Here is a 23825-nt window from a genome sequence, read left to right as displayed (position 1 = left end):
AGGCAGCAGGGGGCAGTCATGTACACAGTTCATAGTATATTCTAACTAGAAGCGTCCCCATCACTATGGGAACGCCTCTGTGTTAGAATATACTGTCGGATCTGAGTTTCACGATGTAACTCAAATCTGATGGTATATTCTAACATAGAGGCGTTCCCATGGTAATGGGGACGCTTCAAGTTAAAATATACCATCGGATTGGAGAAAACTCTGATCCTATGGTATATTAACTCCTGACTTTACATTGAAAGTCAATGGGGACGGATCCGTTTGAAATTGCACCATATTGTGTCAACGTCAAACTGATCCGTCCCCATTGACTTGCATTGTAATTCAGGACGGATCCGTTTGGCTCCGCACGGCCAGGTGGACACCAAAACAACTTTTTTTTCATGTCCGTGGATCCTCCAAAAATCAAGGAAGACCCACGGACGAAAAAACGGTCACGGATCACGGAAAAACGGAACCCGTTTTTGCGGACCGCAAAAAGAAACGGTCGTGTGCATGAGGCCTAAGAGCCATATTTTTTTTTTTCTGCCGATCATGTGGGGGCTAATATTTTGAGGGATGAGTTGACGTTTCCATTAGTACCATTTTGTGGTACATAGTACTTTTTGATCACTCACTATTATGCTTTTTGTAAGGCAAGTCTGCAAAGAAAAGGGGGTTAAGTCAGCACCTCCCAATTTGTAAGGCAAGGTGATGAAAAATTGCTATTTTGACAGTTTTTATTAATTTTTTACAGCGTTCACCTGATGGTGTAGATCATGTGATATTTTGATAGAGTTCATTGTTACGGACGCAGCAATACCCAATATGCCTATTTTATTGTACATGGCTTGATCATGGGAAATGGCACTTTTTTTTTTTTTTTACTTAAAACCTTAACATTTTTTTTTATTAAAAAACACTTTTTTATTTTATTTATTATGTCCCACTATGGGATCCCTGTTTCAATACAGCACAATGCATCTGTGCAAGCTGCCGCAAAACCCCTGTATGCCGCGGTCAGTGTGACCGTAGGGCATACAGGGGGTTAATCCGCCAGCATCAGTGTTTTCAGATACAGCAGGGGACCGGCTGTCAGTAACAGCCGGGCCCCTGCTGCTGGTCGCAGCAGCGTGTGTGGGACAGCCGGTTAACGCTAGGACGAGAATGCTCGTCCTAAGGCGTTAAGTACCGGCCAGTTTAGGACAAGCATTGTCGTCCAGCGTCGGCAAGGGGTTAAAGGGGTTGTCCGGGTTCAGAGCTGAACCCAGACATACCCACATTTTCACCCCAGCAGCCCTTGTGATATGAGCATCGGAGCATTTTGGAGCGATCCAGCGCAGGGCAAGGGCTTGTTTGTTTACCTCTGCACACTGCTAGGCGGAGGCTTCCACCCGGCAGTCTATTCGGCGACATCACCAGCTCTGATGGGCTCGGCTTTAGCGCTGCCCTAGACTTTTTACAGGCTAGGGCAGTGCTAAAGCCCACCGATCAGTGCCTGTGATGTCACTGAATACACTGCTGGGCGGAAGCCTCCGGCTGGCAGTCCCCGCGGAGAGCTCAGTACGTTACCGGATCTCCTGAAAATGCCTTTGCTAATAGAGCATATGGACATCATAGAGCTGGATCCCCTGCTCAGAGCCCCCTCTATGAACTAGAATGGAGATCCACTATATTTAAGCAGCTCCCATTCTGGCAGACTCGCACTGTCCTTTTAAACAGTGATTCATCTCAGCTGTTTGCCAGGAGTTTGACAAGGGGTGCTTGAATATATACTTAATAAGTCTGTAGACATCAATACAGCATTATTGTTACAGCCATATACAGTATATGTAATGATGCTACAGTCAGAGTATCAGGTCATCATAACAGCAAAGAAACCTACAAATATACAATACTGTCTTAATATTTAGTATTGTGCCTTACAATAGCAGTGTGTAGTTGCTTTTTGTTTCAAGGACTGTTCTCATCTTATTAAATCTGTATTTAAATCATTATTAAAGTATATAAATTTATAGCAGAAAAAGTTGCCAGTTGCTGATTTTAGGAAGTTTATTCTCATGGTCATGGTAAAAGTGTGGCTAAATACAGGCTTATCATTTCATGATGACAGTCCCTTTAGAATTGCTTCTGGGTAAATAAATGTATGTCTTTGTTGGATATCACCTAATGGTCCAACTTACTGAAATGAAACTATAGGCAACTGCCATTAAACATGTGAACAGCACCCAGAAAACCTAAGGTTGTAAACCTCCAATAGTCCTGAAAAATTATAATCCAACACTAGAGTTTGTCATTTCAAAAGATTCCTCTTATTAAGGTCAGTAGTTTTCCCTTTATTATGCTAGCAGGTGGTAAAGATAAATTGTTCCATGTACCTGGATTTTTATAAATGCTCATGACATCCTTGAAATAGTGAGGTAAAAATCTTTCTAACAAAAGCAGCACATCTTCAAGCTCCTCCAGAATACCAACAAGAAGAAAGTTTTCCTTGACATTCTGCTTTGCACGTTCCAAGGCCCATTCACCAGGATCCCTAGAGGGAACATATATATGAGTAATTACATAGTATAAAGCAGGGATGCCCAACCTGCAGCCATCTAGTTGTTGCAAAACCACAATTCCCACCATAAATTTATGTCAAGAAACTGTTTTGTGTTACTGCATTAGCTTCTCGGTTTAAAAGATAAACAGCCCTACCCCATTGATCATCTTATTAATTTCAGTTTCATTAATTAGGTAAATAGAAGGGAAATAATATAGCTATATTTTATTCCATTGTACCTGGGGGAAGCTATAAAGCATCCTGTATTTTCCGTTTATATAGTGCAAAAGGCTGTGCGTGCCTTATAGCAATTCAAAAGAATGTGTCAACTGAGGCCTCATGCACACAACCATATTCTTTTTATGGGCCGCAAATTGGCGATCCATAAAACACAGATCCCAGCCATGTGCATGCTGACAATTTTTTTTTCCATTCCTGTAAACATGTCCTATACTTGTCTGCAAAAGTGACAAGAATAGGACATGTTCTGCCTTTTTTCCGGGGCTGCGGAAGGACATACAGTTGCGGGGAGCACATGGTGTGCTGTCGGCATCTTTTTCCGCCCCACTGAGACAAATTGATTTGCATCTGATCATCCGCAAAAAGTGCGGATTGGATGCGGACCAAAACATATGGTTGTGTGCATTAGGCCTGACAGAGAAATGTCACAAGTATCATACTACAGTTTTCAAGAAGACAAAGTACAGCCCCTTGCCTCCCGACAGTGACAGGGGAAATGCATACAGAGCCTTATCTTGCTGCCTTAAAGAGGACCTTTCATGGGTCCAGACATTATGAAATACGGTGTAAGTAGCAGGTTATGTAGGGCATAGTCCATGTATGTAAGATCGCTTACAATTTTTTCTGGGCGCCACTCTGTTCACCTGCTGTGCCCCTGCTCACTTCTCCCTCCTGGTATGCTAATGAATAGCATCGGTACAGGGAGTAGGAGACTGCCCTGTTTCTCAATGGGCGTCTCCTTCTCCCTGGCTGTAGCCAATCGCAGTGGAGTGCATCACAGCCAGGGAGAAAAAACAACTCACCTTCTTCCTGGCTGTGACTGGACTGCGCATACCAGGAGGGAGAAGTGAGCAGGGGCACAGCAGGTGAACAGAGCTGCGCCCAGAAAAAATTGTAAGCGATCTTACATACATGGACTATGCCCTACATAACCTGCTACTTATTTCTTAATGTCTGGACTAGGGTTGTTTCGGGTATCGAATTTTCGATACCCAATCGATACTTTTAGCCCAGGATTTGCCTTTTATCGATACTAGGCGGTGCTACTGCACAGCCCAGTATCAGAGAGGCCATGTTCCCTCAGCAGCACAGGGAAGAAGGAAACAGTCTCTCCCTCCCCCCTGTGCTTCTGCCACCAATGGGAACGAAGAAGAGGGGAGATGTGTTTCTGCTGCCTGTATTTGTATTAAACGTTAATTATCATTGGTGGCGCAGTGTGCCCCCCCACACCCCCACAGTGTTAAAAACATTGGTGGCGCAGTGCACCCCCCCTTCCCAGTATTAAAATCATTGGTAGCGCAGTGCGCTCTCCCCTCCCCCCCCAGTATTAAGTCATTGGTGGTGCAGTGCTCCCCCCAGTATTAAAATCATTGGTGGCAGTGGCCACAGAGTCCCCTCACCGACTCTCATTGGTGGTGCAGTGGCAGTTTCTGATCAGAGCCCCAGCAGTGTAATCCTGGGGCTCCGATCGGTTACCATGGCAGCCAGGACGCTACTGAAGCCCTGGCTGCCATAGTCCGCTCCCTGCTGCTGTGTTCACTATGCACAGGGCAGCGGGGAGAGTGTGAAGTTCTATTCACCCTAATAGAGCTCTATTAGGGTGAATAGGACAAGGGATTAAAAGATCCCAGGTTCTAGCCCCTAAGGGCAATAGTTATTAAAGTAAAAAAAAAAGAAAAAGAAAAAAAAAACACACACCAGTATTAACCCCCCCCTTTCCCAATTTTACATATAAAATATATTACATATCGCCACGTCTGAAAAGTCCAAACTTAAAAATATTTAAAAAAAAATCTCCTAGGCGGTGAACTCCGTAAAAGAAAAATAAATAAAAACCGCGCCATTTTTCTTTTAGTCACCTTGTCCCCCCAAAAAATAGTATAGGACTGTTCGATTATGGGCCGGACGTTCCATAAAATGCGGAATGCACGCAGCTTTTTTCGACGTTTTACTTTTTTTGCGTGGTATTGAGTATCGCAATACTTTTTTTATGGTATCGAAACCAAATCAAAATTTTGGTATCGAAACAACCCTAGTCTGGAACCATGAAAGGTGCTCTTTAAGGGTCCATTCACACGTCCGCAATTCTGTTCCGCATTTTGCAGAACGGAATTGCGGACCTATTCATTTCTACGATGTTCTGCCTGGATCCGGAATTGCGGATCCGCACTTCCGGGTCCGCAATTCCGTTTGTGAATCTGCAAAACACTTACGGACGTGTGAATGGACCCTAATGCCCCTTTACACAGGCCACCTCAGCAGGAAATTATCTTATCCTCTGTATAGACATGATGATCACTGCTGGATCATTTGTCCCCATGAAGAATCATTGTTTCCCTGTTCACACAGCATGATCTGCTGGCCAGAAACGATTTTGTTGTCTGCATCAACAATGTTTTCATCTGATACACACACTTTTTCATCAGGTGATCAGTGCTTCCTTAGGCCTCATGCACACTACCGTTGTGTGCATCCGTGGCCGTTGTTCCGTTTTCCGTGATTTTCTGCGGACCCATTGACTTTCAATGGGTCCGTTGAAAACTCGGAAAATGCACCGTTGTTCATCCGTGGCCGTGATCTGTGTTTCCTGTCAGTCAAAAAAATAGGACCTGTCCTATTTTTTTGACGGACAATGGTTCACGGACCCATTTAAGTCAATGGGTCCGTAGAAAAAACACGGATGCACACAAGATTGGCATCTGCGTCCGTGATCCGTAGGCTACTTTCACACAGACGGATCGCGGTGCTGTAAGAGATCAGGTGCTGCCAGGCAGGAGGGGGCAGACCCCCCTCCCCTGTATTTAACTCATTGGTGGCCAGTGCGGCCCCCCTCCCTCCCCTGTATTTAACTCATTGGTGGCCAGTGCGGCCCCCCTCCCTCCCCTGTATTTAACTCATTGGTGGCCAGTGCGGCCTCCCCTCTCCCCCCCCCCTCCCTAATTAAAATCACCCCCCCATAATTGGTGGCCAGTGCGGCCTCCCCTCTCCCCCCCCTAATTAAAATCACCTTCCCCCATCATTGGTGGCAGCGGAGAGTTCCGATTGGAGTCCCAGTTTAATCGCTGGGGCTCCGATGGGGGGGGTGATTTTAATTAGGGAGGGGGGGGGAAGAGGGGAGGCCGCACTGGCCACCAATGAGTTAAATACAGGGGAGGGAGGGGGGCCGCACTGGCCACCAATGAGTTAAATACAGGGGAGGGAGGGGGGCCGCACTGGCCACCAATGAGTTAAATACAGGGGAGGGGGGTCTGCCCCCTCCTGCCTGGCAGCACCTGATCTCTTACAGGGGGCTATGATACGCACAATTAACCCCTCAGGTGCGGCACTTGAGGGGTTAATTGTGCTGATCACAGCCCCCTGTAAGAGATCTGGTGCTGCCAGGCAGCAGTCATGTACACAGCTCTTAGTATATTCTAACTTGAAGCGTCCCCATCACTATGGGAATGCCTCTGTGTTAGAATATACTGTCGGATCTGAGTTTTGACGATCTAACTCAAATCCGATGGTATATTCTAACATAGAGGCGTTCTCATGGTGATGGGGACGCTTCAAGTTAAAATATACCATCGGATTGGAGAAAACTCCTATAGTATATTAACTCCTGACTTTACATTGAAAGTCAATGGGGAACGGATCCGTTTGCAATTGCACCATATTGTGTAAACGTCAAACGGATCCGTCCCCATTGACTTGCATTGTAAGTCAGGACGGATCCGTTTGGCTCCGCACGGCCAGGCGGACACCAAAACGACGTTTTCTTCATGTCCGTGGATCCTCCAAAAATCAAGGAAGACCCAAGGAAGAAAAAACAGACACGGATCACGGACCCCGTTTTTGCGGACCGCAAAAAAAACGGTCGTGTGCATGAGGCCTTACACTGAGCAATTATCAGGAATGAGTGTTACTAGGAATGCTACTTCCGAGTAATTGTCCCAATTATCTGTCCATGTAAAGGGCCCTTTACAGAGCCTATATTCTGACAGAGATATCTTAGCCCTTTATGTTTGGCTGAAACCATACTACCATTATGCAGCTGCTTCCTGCTAATGTTTCTTAATTCTACCACTTACATAAGTCGGCATTAAAAAAACTGGATAGGTGAGGGATGAGAAGTTTATGTGGTGCACCTTCAAACTGAATATATTACTATAGTATTCTTTCCAGGCAATCCTCTTGGCAGGCAATCTGGGATGAAGAGGAATGGTTGCATTGGTCTTCACGATTGACATGCATCCTTTTGGCATGCAGTTTATTTATGTGGGCACTAGATTGGGACTGTCATTTGGATCTGAAACAGTGAGTGGAATTTGCTAATGACTTTACGCCACCACAGTGGCATACAAAAGTCACAAAATATGGCGCACGCCGTTTGTGTGTAAAAATTTTGACTTTTGAAGCTCCTCGCCACTTTTCTAAAGTGGCAAGAAAAGGGACGGTTTTAATGAGTTGGTGGGCTTAGCACAGACTGCCAGATTTACTATAACTTACTCTAAAAAATTGGTCTAAGTTATAGCGGAAGTATATTCCAGCCCCTTGCTAGCATAGACTTCAGTTTCTCTCGCATTGACTGCCAGGGATGATTCTGATTTATTAAATGACATCTGCCTCTTAATAAATTACACGCAACTCACTTAAGCACAGAGGGATCAAGACCAGCATATGGGAATATCAGTCTTGAGAAATGTCCCTCAGTAGACAGTTCTCCTTATCCCATCGTCAACAGTTCTGTAACTACAAGAGTATGCAAAACAATTGACCAAATACCATTTTATCACTGGTCTTACTTTGCACCAGTCCTTTTCCCTTTGCAGAAGCTTCTTCTCATCCCTTGTCTTTGTGCACTATAATATGCAACCTCTGATTTCTCCTCAGTTAAGATTGTCACTCTTTGAAACACTGCCACGGGTCCAACCCATTCTAGCACAATTATATTTTGGGAGAATAGCATTAAAGGGGTGTTTCAGGTTTTTACTTTTTATGGCCTATCCTCAAGACAAGCCATCAATATCTGATCAGTCCGACACTCAGCACCTCATCAGCTGATCTGCAGGAGTGGCAGAACTACACAGCTCTATCCAGTGTGCTATAGACGCAGCTAGGTATTGCAGCCCTGCTCCCATCGATGACACAATGAACAGAGCTGTGCAGTTCTGGCACTTGGTGCCAAGGCTACTGCAGAACAGCTGATTGGTGTGTGTGGGGTGTTGGACCCCCGCTGTTCACATATTGATGGGCCATAAAAATAAAAGAAACACAATGCAATATACAATAGCATTGTGGCCATCAATAATGAAATCCTAAAATACCCCTATAAGGAATCATGATGCCTTGATTAGTTATCCCTGACTTTCAGTCTCCTGCGGGCATTTATTTTTTCTTGTGGAAACATTCAGATACTCCTGCCACCAATACAGGTTTTGAAAGACATGTTTTTTCAGTTCACTAACAATAGTAATTTCCACTGCCAATGACTTATCCCCCACTTACTATACCTTTTCAACATGAGAGCAGGGCCTAGGGATGCCCTTTAGTTCTTAATAATTATGGGGAACATTTTAGACACCGGTCTTAATAAGCCCCTGCGCTGGCGGTAGATCTTCAACTACGTCTAAACCAGTTGAAGAAAATGATGAATGAGATGGACCACGCCCCCTTTTTTAGACGTAGCGTGAGCTGGGAAGTCGCAACATGGCATGCAACAGAATCTGCACCAGATATACACCACAAAAGTGGCGTAGATCTGTTCGTAAATGAACTCCCATATTTTTTTTAAACTAAGAAACTTTCCATTTTCAACCAGCTTCATGATGTAGTTTTAATATAAATTCAATATGGCAAAGGGTGATATTGAACAGGCTTTGATACTCTCTTGGAGGTTGAGTGACATATTCTTAGACAATTCCCACTTAGCCGATTCTTTTTTCTTTTTTTATTCTTTATTAAAATTTTTCAATAAAACATTATAGAAGGCAATGACATTTTTAGTGGGTCGTAGCCCTTTTGAAAACATGTTAGACAACTAAAGTATCTAAACCCTATGAAGGGTGCAATCTTAATTATACTCTGATGTAGGCAGCAATAATATACACTGTTGAAGTTACCAAGACTAGCCTTAAGGCAAGTGTATGATGAAAAGGAAGGGCAGAGATAAGGAAGTGGAAGGGAGGAGGAAGAGAGGAAAAAAAAAAAAAAAACTATACAGACAGTAATCTAAATTCCTGGGAGTTTTTAAACTCAATCCAATGTCGCCACGTTTTGTAGAATTTCGTGTGCATGTTCCTTCTAGATGCTGTTAGGTCCTCCATTCTCATGACCTCCTGAACCTTATTGAGCCACATTGCTATTGTGGGAGCGGAAGTTTGGCACCACTGACTTTCTGTACAAAGGGATCTCACTATGATGGAGTAAAAAGAATGCAGGTGTCTTGGGGAGTGTTACCACTTGGCCAATTCTTGAGTCTAGTGTGGAGTATTTTTTCCTACTCTCCCTCTTTACATGGTGTACTCGTCCCTTCTTTCTTTTCTTAGTTTTCTTATGTGTTTTACCTACCTAATGCATCATTCCATTTCAGTCAGTCCTAAATCAGTTAGGTTTGACTATAACAGAAATCTGGTCTGGATAGGAGGGCGGTCTTTTGGAGATGTTTCACTGAATAAGCATATTGGTTGAACTCCACCAATTGATGAGCATCCAGCTTCTGATGAGCTGCATATGGCTTCTCACTCTCCCTGCCAAAGCTAGTGCAAATGAGATGTAGTATTACATACTGCCCAGTCACCTATCAATGCAGGGCCGGCGCCACCCATAAGCAGAGTAGGCCACCGCGTAGAGCGCACTCTGCCTGGGGGCGCCGGCCGCCGCCTGCGCCCCGCCCCCTACTTGTCATCCATCTGACATCATCTCCTTCTGTTCCTGTACTTGCTGGCCGGATGCGCTGCGATGAGTGCGAGCATGAGTTTGTTCACTTCGGACAGAGAGAGCGGCACGCAGCTGACACACAGCTACGAGACCCTGGTGTATTGTGTGCTGATACATCACGATACCAAATTTATATACTTTAATAACGTTTTACTACTCTTCCATCATAAAATCCATTTTGTGCTGAACAAATTTATATTTTGAATCGCCATAGACTAAATTCCACAACATTTGTATTTTTTTGCCAATGTAGGCTTTTATACTCTCGTTTCGCGGAAGAGATGACATCCTGATGCAAACTGAACGGATTTCTTTCCATTCAGAATACATTGGGATATGCCTGATCAGTTATTTTCCAGCATAGAGCCCTTGTCACATGGACTCAGATGTCACGCGGACATGCATCCACGCGTTTTGGCCTATGTCCATTTGACATAGGCCATAAAATCATAAAACACTGAGGATTGCCATAGTCACCAGCTGGGGGGGTGTTAATCACAACTGGTGTGAGATACATTTATGTTGGTTACAATACTGACAAAGAGACACACGTGCCTATAATTGTGTATAAATAACAGACAAACAAACACAAAGAACAAACAAATAGTTTTTTTTGTCTTTACCTAATATTAATAACCACTTATTATATAGTTCCTTTCCTACCATTTATAACTTCTTATTACCAAAATGACAATAGACAACAGTTCTTTTTTTAACTGAAGGATATATGCCATAAGCAAGGTACATGCAAGCCAATGTCCTATCTGTGAGACAGGTACCATCAGCATACCTCACAGTGGCAGCCTGAAACATATTACACTAGCTCTCTATCCAAAAGGAGAGTGCCAGTAAGTCTCAATATTGGTCTATTTCGGAATTCTAGGGAGTCCTGTGCACCTGTCGTTAGGGTGAAAACAATTGTAATTATTATATATTTTTTTTTTACGCTAGATAACTCCTCTTTCACTGCTTAAGAGGGCTGCATAAAAATGTTCTGTTTTCTAATTGCCCGAACTACAAGTCAATTCAAATAACCTTTCTATAATGTTTTGTCAAGTAAGTTCATTTGCATAAATATGGCCAAGATATTGCAAACAGTGTTTCAGCTGTCCAATAGATGGCGCTGTCCATGAGGAAAATGATAATAGTTTGCAGACTGTAGGACATAAGACTATGTATCCAATAGATGGCGCTGTCCATGAGGAAAATGATAATAGTCTGCAGACTGTAGGACATAAGACTATGTATCCAATAGATGGCGCTGTTCATGATGGAAAGTAGACTAATCACATGTGCTATGTCTTTCATATTTATGCAAATTAGTTTACATAACAAAACAGTATAGATGGGTTATTAAATATATATTAGAACAATTAGAAAGCCACAGGTGTCTGACCTGAGGCTAAATAGACACTGGAGAAAGGGACAAGCTGTAAGAGCTTGTGCCCTGCTATCCCAGGGTGGGATGCAGTGTTGCACAGGAGGGGTAGTCCTGTACTGGACGGTCCGGGGGATACAAATAATCCCTAAATAGATGAGACCCTTCTGGTTAGAGGTAACAATGTAATTAACCACCAGCCGCTGTTTAATTACGTTGTTACCCCTAACCAGCTTGTCCCTTTTCTCCAGTGTCTATTCAGCCTCAGGTCAGACACCTGTGGCTATCTATTTGTCACCTTCCTGCAGTCGTTCCCCTGAAGAGTCACGGACAGAAACGTGCCACGTCGGGAGACCATTGGAAGCATCTTCATCATTTTGCATCACTGGTAAATTATTTGTAGTTTTAGGGTCCAGGCCCAATACAGGGACAGGCTACCGGACGGGGTCGCCTTTTCTAAGGCGAGTGCTCCGTGTAGATAGGTAGAAGCATAATAGCCCCCTTCACCTTGATAGGGTTATATAGGACCAGTCCTATTACTCCATCTGCCCGGCTATACAGATGCACTTACTCCCGCACGGCATACACTGAGTGTCTCCTGCCTCCTGTAACCTAAGGACCTTCCCATCATCTACAAAGGGTCTGGTAAGACTGTTCGCCTCTTTACGGGCGGAGCAGAATTTTTTGTCTATACCAGCAAGGCACCATTAATTTGGTCCTATTTGTGTTGTATGTTTACATTGTGTAGTGAGTCTTATTATTCTGTATTTTCTAGACCATATTAAAAGTTATATTTTAAATAAGTATACTCCCCCCTTCCCCTGTGTAGGGGCCCATTGTCTGCTTGTCACTTTGGAGTGTCTGCATAGCCTGAATTGACTCAGTGCTCTGATCAATTTGTTGTGTGCATGAGCCCCAACCACTCCCAGACAACAATTACATATCTCTAAATAAACCCTGTTTTCTTTGATTTTTGGAGGACTATAATTACCTGCATTTGGGATGCTGTCCACAAAAATATGGTATAATGTAAAATAATCTTGGATTGGAACACTCTGCATAATTTTCCAGAATACATTCATTGATATCCTAAAAAGAAAAGAATAGTAGGACCGTTAAAAATAAAAAAATAATCTAGTCACATCAGAATAATACTTTTTTTTATAGTAAACGTATATAGTTATATAGTTGTTCATATCTAAATTTGTATAAAACAAATGAATATCAGAATTAGGTTCTGTTCACACAACCAGTTTTTAATTATATTATCATAGCAGCAGAACCATGATAATAAGGCCTCTTTCACACGGCCGTTTTTTTTTTCCGTTTTGCGGGCCGTTTTTTGCGGTCCGTATACGGAACCATTCATTTCAATGGTTCTGCAAAAAAAACGGAATGTGTTCCGTATGCATTCCGTTTCCGTATTTCCGTTCCGTTTAAAGATAGAACATTTCCTATATTTGGCCGCAAATCACGTTCCGTTGCTCCATTAAAGTCTATGGGTCCGCAAAAAAACGGAATGCATACGGAAATGCATCCGTATGTCTTCCGTATCCGTTCCGTTTTTTGCGGAACCATCTATTGAAAATGTTATGCCCAGCCCAATTTTTTCTATGAAATTACTGTACACTGTATATGCCATACGGAAAAACGGAACGGAAACACAGCAGAAACAAAAAACGGAACAACGGATCCGTTTAAAACGGACCGCAAAACACTGAAAAAGACATACTGTCGTGTGAAAGAGGCCTAATGGAAATGTCATTTCCATCTAGTGACAGAAACAAACAGCATCTGACAGATCTTATTGATTATAATGGGGTCGGTAAAGTTTCTGCCGGGGAACCCAGCATTTTAATGGAACAAAATAGCACAGTATTCCTCATATAGTCAATTACTCATCAATGGTGAGCTGTCTCCGAGGTTCCCTTTATTTAGAGGCACAAGGCAGAGCTGTCCCCACTTGTGACCATTAAGGCCCGCGCTATCCATCTTCATCAGGACGATCAGTATTTGGGAATCACTCATGCCTCCCATGAGGATAGTGTCACCCTATATGCTGACAAAATGGTCCTCTTTCTTTCTAACCCTGGAACTTTCCTTTCTCATGGCATCAATATTATTAATAATTTTGGTGACTATTTGGGACTACAGGTATATTGGGACAAATCTGTTTATATACCCTTGACATGTGGGGGGGAAGCGGTTTCCATATATCTGGTCTCAAGATTGTTTCAGACTTAAAATATTTAGGGGTTGTGATCACTCGATCCCATACTCAGCATATTTAACGCAATGTTGTCCCACTGATGCCTATATACATTTCAACATTGTGAAATTCTGATTCCTAAAAGAATATTTCAACAATATTCTCTAACCATTTCCTTTGTGTGGGACGACTCTTGCTTCAAACTAAGTTTTGAATCCCTGACCCGGCCTAAGGATAGTGCAGGAATGTCACTTCCAGATTACCATCTCTACTACCTTGTTGGACAGTTGAAATAGCTGTGTTCATGGGTGGATGTTAGCGAGACCTCCTTCAAAGAATCCCATGTGTTCTTACCTGCAATTACCTATATTTTGGCCCATCTTGGGCGGGGCAGCTTTTGGCGGCCCCACTCATCTTCCACTACACTGATTGGCGGTCCAGGTTTGGAATGAGAAAAAAAAACTAGCAGGTTTCACCAAGGTGATGGCTGAGATGCCCCTATGGGACAACTTATGTTTTCCCCAATTGGGTACATTACAAGTCAAAGGTCTCTAGAAAGAGGCTGGGATTACAACACCATACTCTCCTACTTGGAAGTACAAGAACATTTTTCACTGACACTAGCAATTTTACAGGTGCTTGCAGCTGAGGCATATGTTGTCTACTTGATCCCCCCTCCCCCAGGACCCAATATATTTCCCTTAATAGGTGTCCTCAGATCCCAAGGCCCTAGAGATCTGGTTTAACTCATATACTCTCATCTCATTTTGAAAAAAATAACCGCTTCCTCTAAGAAAATAATAGATAAATGGAAGGCATGGATTCCAACTCTTGTAGACGATGACATTTATTCATTCAAATAACATCTGCATTTTTCACCCACAATAAATAATAGAATAACACAGCTGTAAATAATTCATCAGTCTTTTCTAACTCCAGTCCGTCTGTTTAGGAGGGACAGGGTCGTCTCCACGGCTTGTCCCAGGTGTCAGTGCCTAGAAGCAGATTTTAAGCACATGCTTTGGATAGGTCCTCCAATTGCTCACTTTTGGAGAAGTGTGACTGCATTTTGGTCCCCTCATCTTGGGCGATCAGTCTCGTACTCCTGGGGTATGTCTCTTGGGGGACAATGCCTCTGCTGTACTATTATGTACAACATTTTTTACTGAGCCACGAATGGAGATGTGAATATAGCCTTAAGACCCATTTTGATATGGATCTCTCCCATTTAAGTACAGAATGAAACCTGCAGAATTTCTACAGGAAACCTACTAACGTTTTGATCTATTTTATTTTAGTTTAACTGACATTCGCATTTTATTCTTCTCTATAAACCACAGTTCTTATTTTTTATATATATATTTTTACTGTATAATGTACATACATATCCCTCTGATTATGTGGGGATACATTTGGCTTCGGCATTCTTGTTGTATCTTTTTAGACTTGAGAAAGGAGTTATAAACTCCGAAACGCGTTGTCCATTGCACAATAAACAGCTATTACACCAAAAGCCCCCGAATTGAGGTCATTTCTGTGCGCCAAAGAAGTACCCTACCGTGTGCTAGCACACAAACCATTCACTACTTTTTCTATTAGTGGACATATATGTATATATTCAACCCGCCATATTGCCATTTCTCATGCAAGCAAGCAAACCATAAATGGCATTGCCGCATCCATAAAATTATCCAGATATTTAAAGCGAATCTCAAAACCTACCTCAGTAATCTAAATAACTTTTCAGATGTGCGCTTGCCTGCTGATTCAAACATACTGTAGTTTACTTCATCTAGATCAGTGCCCCCATTCCAGAGAAAATTATGCTTTTATTATATGCAAATTACCTGCTTGGTTCAAGGAGAGCATCATTGCTACACCTAAAGCTCTGTTCCTTTTGGCTGTTGGCTCCCTCTCTCCTCAGTTTTGAGTGTATTCTTGGCTCAGAGATGGGCACATACGCAGTACAGGCCTGTGCTTGCTGGGCAGAAGAAGTTTGTTCTACACATGTGCCAATGATGTCGCTCCACACCCGAAAGAGATGGATGTCGGCATCAGCAAGACTCGATACCGACCTCGTCTCTTGCTGATGTAGAGCAAAGTCATTGGCGCATCTGCAATATTTATTTTACTTACTTATATAGTGCTTCTATATGCTGCAGTGCTTTACAGACATTTTCATCACTTGATGTCCTTGGAAGAGCTCACAAACTTAGTTCCCTATCAGTATGTCTTTTCTTGTAGCAGGAAGCAGAAAACCTGGAGGACATCCAGACTTACAAAGGGAAAGCATACAAACTGCATGCATATGTCCTTGGGAGCAGAGCTTTAGATGTATATAATAAAAGCATCAATTTCTCTGAAAAAGGGGCCACTGATCGAGATGTGGCAAATGGAGTTTGAATCCGTAAGCAAGCACACATCTTAAAGTCACTTGGTTTACTACGGATGTATGCGGTGACAGATTCCCTGTAAACTCCGTAAAATATAATCCAATGCCAGAATTCTTTTTGGTCACCTTGTCTCCCTCAAAAAAATTAAATAAAAAAAAAGGATCAAAAAGTTGCATGTATCCTAAAATGGCATCAATAAAAACTAAAGATTGGCCCACAAACAAAATCCCTCACAAAACTCAGTGAAGAGAATAATAAATGGCTGTAAAAATAATAAACTTCTCGTTAAATATTTCCCTTTAGTATTCTTCATTATTCTTTGTCTTCTGCATTGTTGTTTACAAATGCACATGATGGTACATTGTTCACAGGGACAAGACGTTCAGCGGGTCATAGCATGCTGTACTTACAGTATGTCACTAGATTGTCATGTCACAGCAGGCCCATGAATGGCCACTTTATTTATGTGATCACTCAGAAGTGTAAATCAACTGGGGTACACAAGCAGCGGCAGCAAATGAACAGTAAGGAATTCCACAGGTACAGTAAGTATAATCAGAATTTTTATATTTTGTCCGATTTTTTTTTTTCATTCTTAGAATATACAGTTGCAAGAAAAAGTATGTGAACCCTTTGGAATGATATGGATTTCTGCACAAATTGGTCATAAAATGTGATCTGATCTTCATCACAACAATAGACAATCACAGTCTGCTTAAACTAATAACACACAAAAAATTAAATGTTACCATGTTTTTATTGAACACACCATGTAAACATTCACAGTGCAGGTGGAAAAAGTATGTGAACCCCTAGACCAGTGGTACTCAACTGGCGAACCGCGGTCCAAATACGGACCGCGGCCGCCAGTTGTCCGGACCCCGGCCATCCTTCAGAGCACTCCTCCTCTCCTGCACACTGTACCGTGCAGGAGGAGGAGCTTACCGGCGCACTTCCGCCTGTCCCACAGCGCAGTGAGACAGGGCTCCCTCCACATGTAGCGCTCCTCCTCTCCTGCACAGCAGCGGCACGGCGAAGTAGTGGCAAGATGGATCTGACAGGGTGAGCAGCCTGTCGGATCCGTCCTGCTGCAAGTGTGAAAGTACCCTTACTAATGAGCGCTTCCATCATGGAACGCCTATTAGTACAGCCTTTACCTCCACTGCTACTTGTGCTAGTAAAAAAATAAATACAATTACGGTACCTCCACCTCCATTTGCTGACGCTGTGGAGAACACTCCCTGCTGACTAGAAGCTCAGGACAGGACCTACAAGACGTCATTACGTTGGAGCACCGGTCCTGAGCTTGCAGTCAGCAGCGAATGTTCACCGCAGCCAGGTGAATGCTAATTTTTAATTTTTTTTTTTGCAAAAGCAGAGAAGGGGGGCACTAATGGGGGCATTACTCTTACTGGGGGCACTAATGGGGACATTATTCTTACTGGGGGCATTATTCTTACTGGGGCACTAATGGGGACATTAGTAATTCTGGGACTTACCCAGGGCGCTCCACTATAACGTCAGAGTGCCCCACGCACATGGATCACATGATCGCATGGCATCTTTACTGTTGGCGTTCAGCTCGGACCTTCACCTGACTGCAGACCCAGGTATGTGGTCCTTTAATAAAACTAGTTGAGTACCCCTGCCCTAGACTAATGAAATCTCCAAGAGCTAATTGGAGTGAGGTGTCAGCCAACTGGGGTCCAATCAATGAGATGAGATTGGAGGTGTTGGTTACAGCTGCCCTGCCCTATAAAAAAAACACACACCAGTTCTGGGTTTGCTTTTCACAAGAAGCATTGCCTGATGTGAATAATGCATCGCACAAAAGAGCTCTCAGAAGACCTACGATTAAGAATTGTTGACTTGCATAAAGCTGGAAAGGGTTATAAAAGTATCTCCAAAAGCCTTGCTGTTCATCAGTCCATGGTAAGACAAATTGTCTATAAATGGAGAAAGTTCAGCACTGCTGCTACTCTCCCTAGGAGTGGCCGTCCTGTAAAGATGACTGCAAGAGCACAGCGCAGACTGCTCAATGAGGTGAAGAAGAATCCTAGAGTGTCAGCTAAAGACTTACAAAAGTCTCTGGCATATGCTAACATTCATGTTAGCGAATCTACGATACGTAAAACACTAAACAAGAATGGGTTTCATGGGAGGATACCACAGAGGAAGACACTGCTGTCCAAAAAAAACATTGCTGCACGTTTACAGTTTGCACAAGAGCACCTGGATGTTCCACAGCAGTACTGGCAAAATATTCTGTGGACAGATAAAACCAAAGTTGAGTTGTTTGGAAGAAACACACAACACTATGTGTGGAGTAAAAGAGGCACAGCACACCAACATCAAAACCTCATCCTAACTGTGAAGTATGGTGTCCGATTTTTTTTTTTCATTCTTAGAATATACAGTTGCAAGAAAAAGTATGTGAACCCTTTGGAATGATATGGATTTCTGCACAAATTGGTCATAAAATGTGATCTGATCTTCATCACAACAATAGACAATCACAGTCTGCTTAAACTAATAACACACAAAAAATTAAATGTTACCATGTTTTTATTGAACACACCATGTAAACATTCACAGTGCAGGTGGAAAAAGTATGTGAACCCCTAGACCAGGGGTACTCAACTGGCGAACCGCGGTCCAAATACGGACCGCGGCCGCCAGTTGTCCGGACCCCGGCCATCCTTCAGAGCACTCCTCCTCTCCTGCACACTGTACCGTGCAGGAGGAGGAGCTTACCGGCGCACTTCCGCCTGTCCCACAGCGCAGTGAGACAGGGCTCCCTCCACATGTAGCGCTCCTCCTCTCCTGCACACTCTGGTACGTGCAGGAGGAGGAGCTTACCGGCGCACTTCCTCCTTCCCAGGGGCGCAGTGAGAGACGGCTCCCTCCACATGCAGGCACCAGCGCTTTCATCCGGCACCTGCACGTGGAGGGAGCTTTCTCCCTCAGTGCGCTCACAGGTCCCTCCTCCCCTGCAGCAGCGGCAGCACGTAAGGGAGCTTCAAGCTCCAAAGGACACTTACGTGCTGCTGGAGAGGGGAGGGACATCACCACTGCCACCAATGAAATAAATGTCACATTTGGGAAGGAAGGGGGGCGTGGAGAGGGCTACAGAGAGGCGGGAACACGTCACTGACTGCAGGAAAGGACTCCAGTCAGTGTCATGTTCCCATCTCTCCTGGGCCATCTTCTTTAGGTAACCTGATTAAATAAAGTGATTAAGCCCCATCAAACCATGATAGTTTTGTTCCGCATCCAATTCCCATTATTGGGGCATTGGATGCGGACCCCTTAGTTTCAATGGAGCGGAAAAAGATGAAGACAGCACACAGTGTGCTGTCTGCATCTCTTGTGGCCCCATTGTAATTAAGGGGTCCGCATCCAATCCCCCAATAATGGGAATTGGATGCGGAACAAAACTATCATATGTCTGTTCTGTGGCTTGGGTTGCCACCCGGCCAGTAGTTCACCAGCAAGGCTGGTATTTTAGTTCCCTTGCCGGTGCCAGAATTTTCCTGTAAGGACTGCTAGGGTACTTTCACACTTGCGGCAGGACGGATCCGACAGGCTGTTCACCCTGTCAGATCCGTCCTGCCGCTATTTCGCCGGACTGCCACTCCCCATTGACTATAGCGAGAGTGGAGCTACGGCGCAGCATGGCAGTGCACGGCGTGAGGTCACCAGACGAAAAAGTCGGACATGTAGTACTTTTAGTCTGGCGGCCTCTCACCGTGCTGCGCCGTAGCTCTGCCCCCATCCCCATTATAGTCGATGGGCACAGAGCAGCGGCACGGCGAAGTAGTGGCAAGATGGATCTGACAGGGTGAGCAGCCTGTCGGATCCGTCCTGCTGCAAGTGTGAAAGTACCCTTACTAATGAGCGCTTCCATCATGGAACGCCTATTAGTACAGCCTTTACCTCCACTGCTACTTGTGCTAGTAAAAAAATAAATACAATTACGGTACCTCCACCTCCATTTGCTGACGCTGTGGAGAACACTCCCTGCTGACTAGAAGCTCAGGACAGGACCTACAAGACGTCATTACGTTGGAGCACCGGTCCTGAGCTTGCAGTCAGCAGCGAATGTTCACCGCAGCCAGGTGAATGCTAATTTTTAATTTTTTTTTTTGCAAAAGCAGAGAAGGGGGGCACTAATGGGGGCATTACTCTTACTGGGGGCACTAATGGGGACATTATTCTTACTGGGGGCATTATTCTTACTGGGGCACTAATGGGGACATTAGTAATTCTGGGACTTACCCAGGGCGCTCCACTATAACGTCAGAGTGCCCCACGCACATGGATCACATGATCGCATGGCATCTTTACTGTTGGCGTTCAGCTCGGACCTTCACCTGACTGCAGACCCAGGTATGTGGTCCTTTAATAAAACTAGTTGAGTACCCCTGCCCTAGACTAATGAAATCTCCAAGAGCTAATTGGAGTGAGGTGTCAGCCAACTGGGGTCCAATCAATGAGATGAGATTGGAGGTGTTGGTTACAGCTGCCCTGCCCTATAAAAAAAACACACACCAGTTCTGGGTTTGCTTTTCACAAGAAGCATTGCCTGATGTGAATAATGCATCGCACAAAAGAGCTCTCAGAAGACCTACGATTAAGAATTGTTGACTTGCATAAAGCTGGAAAGGGTTATAAAAGTATCTCCAAAAGCCTTGCTGTTCATCAGTCCATGGTAAGACAAATTGTCTATAAATGGAGAAAGTTCAGCACTGCTGCTACTCTCCCTAGGAGTGGCCGTCCTGTAAAGATGACTGCAAGAGCACAGCGCAGACTGCTCAATGAGGTGAAGAAGAATCCTAGAGTGTCAGCTAAAGACTTACAAAAGTCTCTGGCATATGCTAACATTCATGTTAGCGAATCTACGATACGTAAAACACTAAACAAGAATGTTTTTCATGGGAGGATACCACAGAGGAAGACACTGCTGTCCAAAAAAAACATTGCTGCACGTTTACAGTTTGCACAAGAGCACCTGGATGTTCCACAGCAGTACTGGCAAAATATTCTGTGGACAGATAAAACCAAAGTTGAGTTGTTTGGAAGAAACACACAACACTATGTGTGGAGTAAAAGAGGCACAGCACACCAACATCAAAACCTCATCCTAACTGTGAAGTATGGTGGTGGGGGCATCATGGTTTGGGGCTGCTTTGCTGCGTCAGGGCCTGGACAGATTGCCATCATCGAAGGAAAAATGAATTTGCAAGTTTATCAAGACATTTTGCAGAAGAACTTAAGGCCATCTGTCCACCAGCTGAAGCTCAACAGAAGATGGATGTTGCAACAGGACAACGACCCAAAGTATAGAAGTAAATCAACAGAATGGCTTAAACAGAAGAAAAAACGCTTTCTGGAGTGGCCCAGTCAGATTCCTGACCTCAACCCAATTGAGATGCTGTGGCATGACCTAAAGAAAGCAATTCACACCAGACATCCCAAGAATATTGCTGAACTGAAACAGTTCTATAAAGAGGAATGGTCAAGAATTACTCCTGACCGTTGTGCACGTCTGATCTGCAACTACAGGAAACGTTTGGTTGAAGTTATTGATGCCAAAGGAGGTTCAACCAGTTATTAAATCCAAGGGTTCACATACTTTTTCCACCTGCACTGTGAATGCTTACATGGTGTGTTCAATAAAAACACGGTAACATTTAATTATTTGTGCGTTATTAGTTTAAGCAGACTGTGATTGTCTATTGTTGTGACTTAGCTGAAGATCAGATCACATTTTATGACCAATTTGCGCAGAAATCCATATCATTCCAAAGGGTTCACATACTTTTTCTTGCAACTGTACCTTTAAATTCTCCTTCCTAGTTGAAGCCTAAAGGGGATTTCTGGGAATATTAACTATCAAATGAAGGCCCCTAGTCTGCACCACCTCCAGAAAGATTCAAACTTACTTGCTCCATGATGCTCCAGTCCTACACACTAGATCTTGTTTCTACATCTTCCGGTCCCCAGCTTGTTTTTCTCAGCTGGGACATAGCCATGAGAACCGCTGCACCCAATGACTGGTTTCAGTGTCGACTTGTCACTTGCTGCAGCCAATGATTGGCTTCAGCTGTCATGTGTCCCCAAGTACTTTTTCTCCAGAATGAAGCAACAGGTCGCTAAGTAAAAAAAAAATCCTTATGTCTAGCTGAGCTAGTCCTATAAGGCACTGCACCTGGTTGATCAGTGTCCCTCCATCTATGAAAATAGGCTGCATCACAAAAGAGCATCTGTAACCTCTCTCTGTTTTAGCAACTACTTGCATTCCCCATATAATACCAATTCTGGAAAATCTATTCTTATGATTGTGTGATGGCCCTTCCCTCATTATTCCTGCTAGAAGTTATGAATTAATTACTAGCAGTTAGCAATAAAGGTCAAAATGGGCGTTTCCAGTTGGAGATGTGTCCTTGCACAGTCTAACACTATCCAAGCAGTGCTGCCAGAGTCAGACTGTGCAGGGACAAACCCCCATCTACACCTTCGTTGCAAACTGCTAATAATTCTTTCATGACTTCAAAGAGGAATGATAAAGGAAATAGCACAACAGAGGCATAAGAATAAATATTCCAGAATTGTTATTAACTCCTTAAGGACCAGGGCTTATTTTCACCTTAAGGACCAGGCCATTTTTTGCAAATCTGACCAATGTCACTTTATGTGGTGATAACTTTAAAAATGCTTTGACTTATCCAGGCCATTCTGAGATTGTTTTTTCATCACATATTGTACTTCATGACACTGGTAAAATGGAGTAAAAAAAAATATTTTTATTTATAAAAAAAATACCAAAATACCAAATTTGCCAAAAATGTGGAAAAATTTGCAAATTTCAAAATTTCAATTTCTCTACTTCTATAATACATAGTAATACCTACAAAAATAATTATTACTTTACATTCCCCATATGTCTACTTCATGTTAGGATCATTTTGGGAATGACATTTTATTTTTTGGGGACGTTACAAGGCTTAGAAGTTTAGAAGCAAATCTTGAAATTTCCCAGAAATTTTAAAAAACCAACTTTTTAAGGACCAGTTCAGGTCTGAAGTCACTTTGTGAGGCTTACATAATAGAAGGCTTACATAATAGAAACCACCCAAAAAAGTTACCCAATTTTAGAAAATACACCCCTCAAGGTATTTAAAACTGATTTTAAAAACTTTGTTAACCCTTTAGGTGTTCCACAAGAATTAATGGAAAATAGAGATACAATTTCAAAATTTCACTTTTTTGGCAGATTTCCCATTTTAATAATTTTTTTCCAGTTACAAAGCATGGGTTAACAGCCAAACAAAACTCAATATTTATGGCTCTGATTTTGTAGTTTACAGAAACACCCCATATGTGGTCGTAAACTGCTGTACGGGCACACGGCACAGAAGGAAAGGAATGCCATACAGTTTTTGGAAGGCACATTTTGCTGGACAGTTTTTTTGACACCATGTCCCATTAGAAGCCCCCCTGATGAACCCCTAGAGTAGAAACTCCAAAAAAGTGACCCCATTTTAGAAACTACGGGATAGGGTGGAAGTTTTGTTGGTACTAGTTTAGGGTACATATGATTTTTGGTTGCTCTATATTACACTCTTTGTGAGGCAAGATAACAAGAAATAGCTGTTTTGGCACCGTTTTTATTTTTTGTTATTTACAACACTCATCTGACAGGTTGGATCATGTGGTATTTTTTATAGACTAGGTTGTCACGGACGCGGCGATACCTAATATGTATACTATTTTTTTTATTTATGTAAGTTTTACACAATGATTTCATTTTTGAAACAAAAAAAAAAATCATGTTTTAGTGTCTCCATATTCTGAGAGCCATAGTTTTTTCAGTTTTTGGGCGATTATCTTAGGTAGGGTCTCATTTTTTGCAGGATGAGATGACGGTTTGATTGGCTTTATTTTGGTGTGCATATGACTTTTTGATCGCTTGCTATTACACTTTTTGTGATGTAAGGTGACAAAAAATGGCTGTATTTTTCGCCCCTGGGTCTTATGGGGCGAATACTAATAAAACGCTTCCATTTTGGAAGCGCTTCATTAGTACCGGAGGACTGGGAAGCGGTGAAGGATCTGTTCTCACCGCTTCCTGGTCCTCCACTTGGCTGTCTG

The 23825-nt window shown here is 43.2% G+C and overlaps 1 protein-coding gene across 1 annotated transcript in view; it reads right to left on the bottom strand.

Moving 5' to 3' along the window:
* The window catches only part of UST (uronyl 2-sulfotransferase), a 528102-nt gene that overhangs the window by 12833 nt on the left and 491444 nt on the right, over positions 1-23825 (bottom strand). Inside the window, exons 6-7 of the mRNA XM_040429265.1 lie at positions 12061-12158; positions 2367-2524 (exon numbers count right to left, since the gene is read on the bottom strand). Coding sequence (XP_040285199.1) covers positions 2367-2524; positions 12061-12158 — 256 coding nt within the window. The remainder of the gene's footprint in view (positions 1-2366; positions 2525-12060; positions 12159-23825) is intronic.

This window comes from Bufo bufo, chromosome 4, assembly GCF_905171765.1.
Source record: "Bufo bufo chromosome 4, aBufBuf1.1, whole genome shotgun sequence".
Taxonomy (NCBI): domain Eukaryota; kingdom Metazoa; phylum Chordata; class Amphibia; order Anura; family Bufonidae; genus Bufo; species Bufo bufo.
This window is presented reverse-complemented; position numbering and strand designations above follow the sequence as displayed.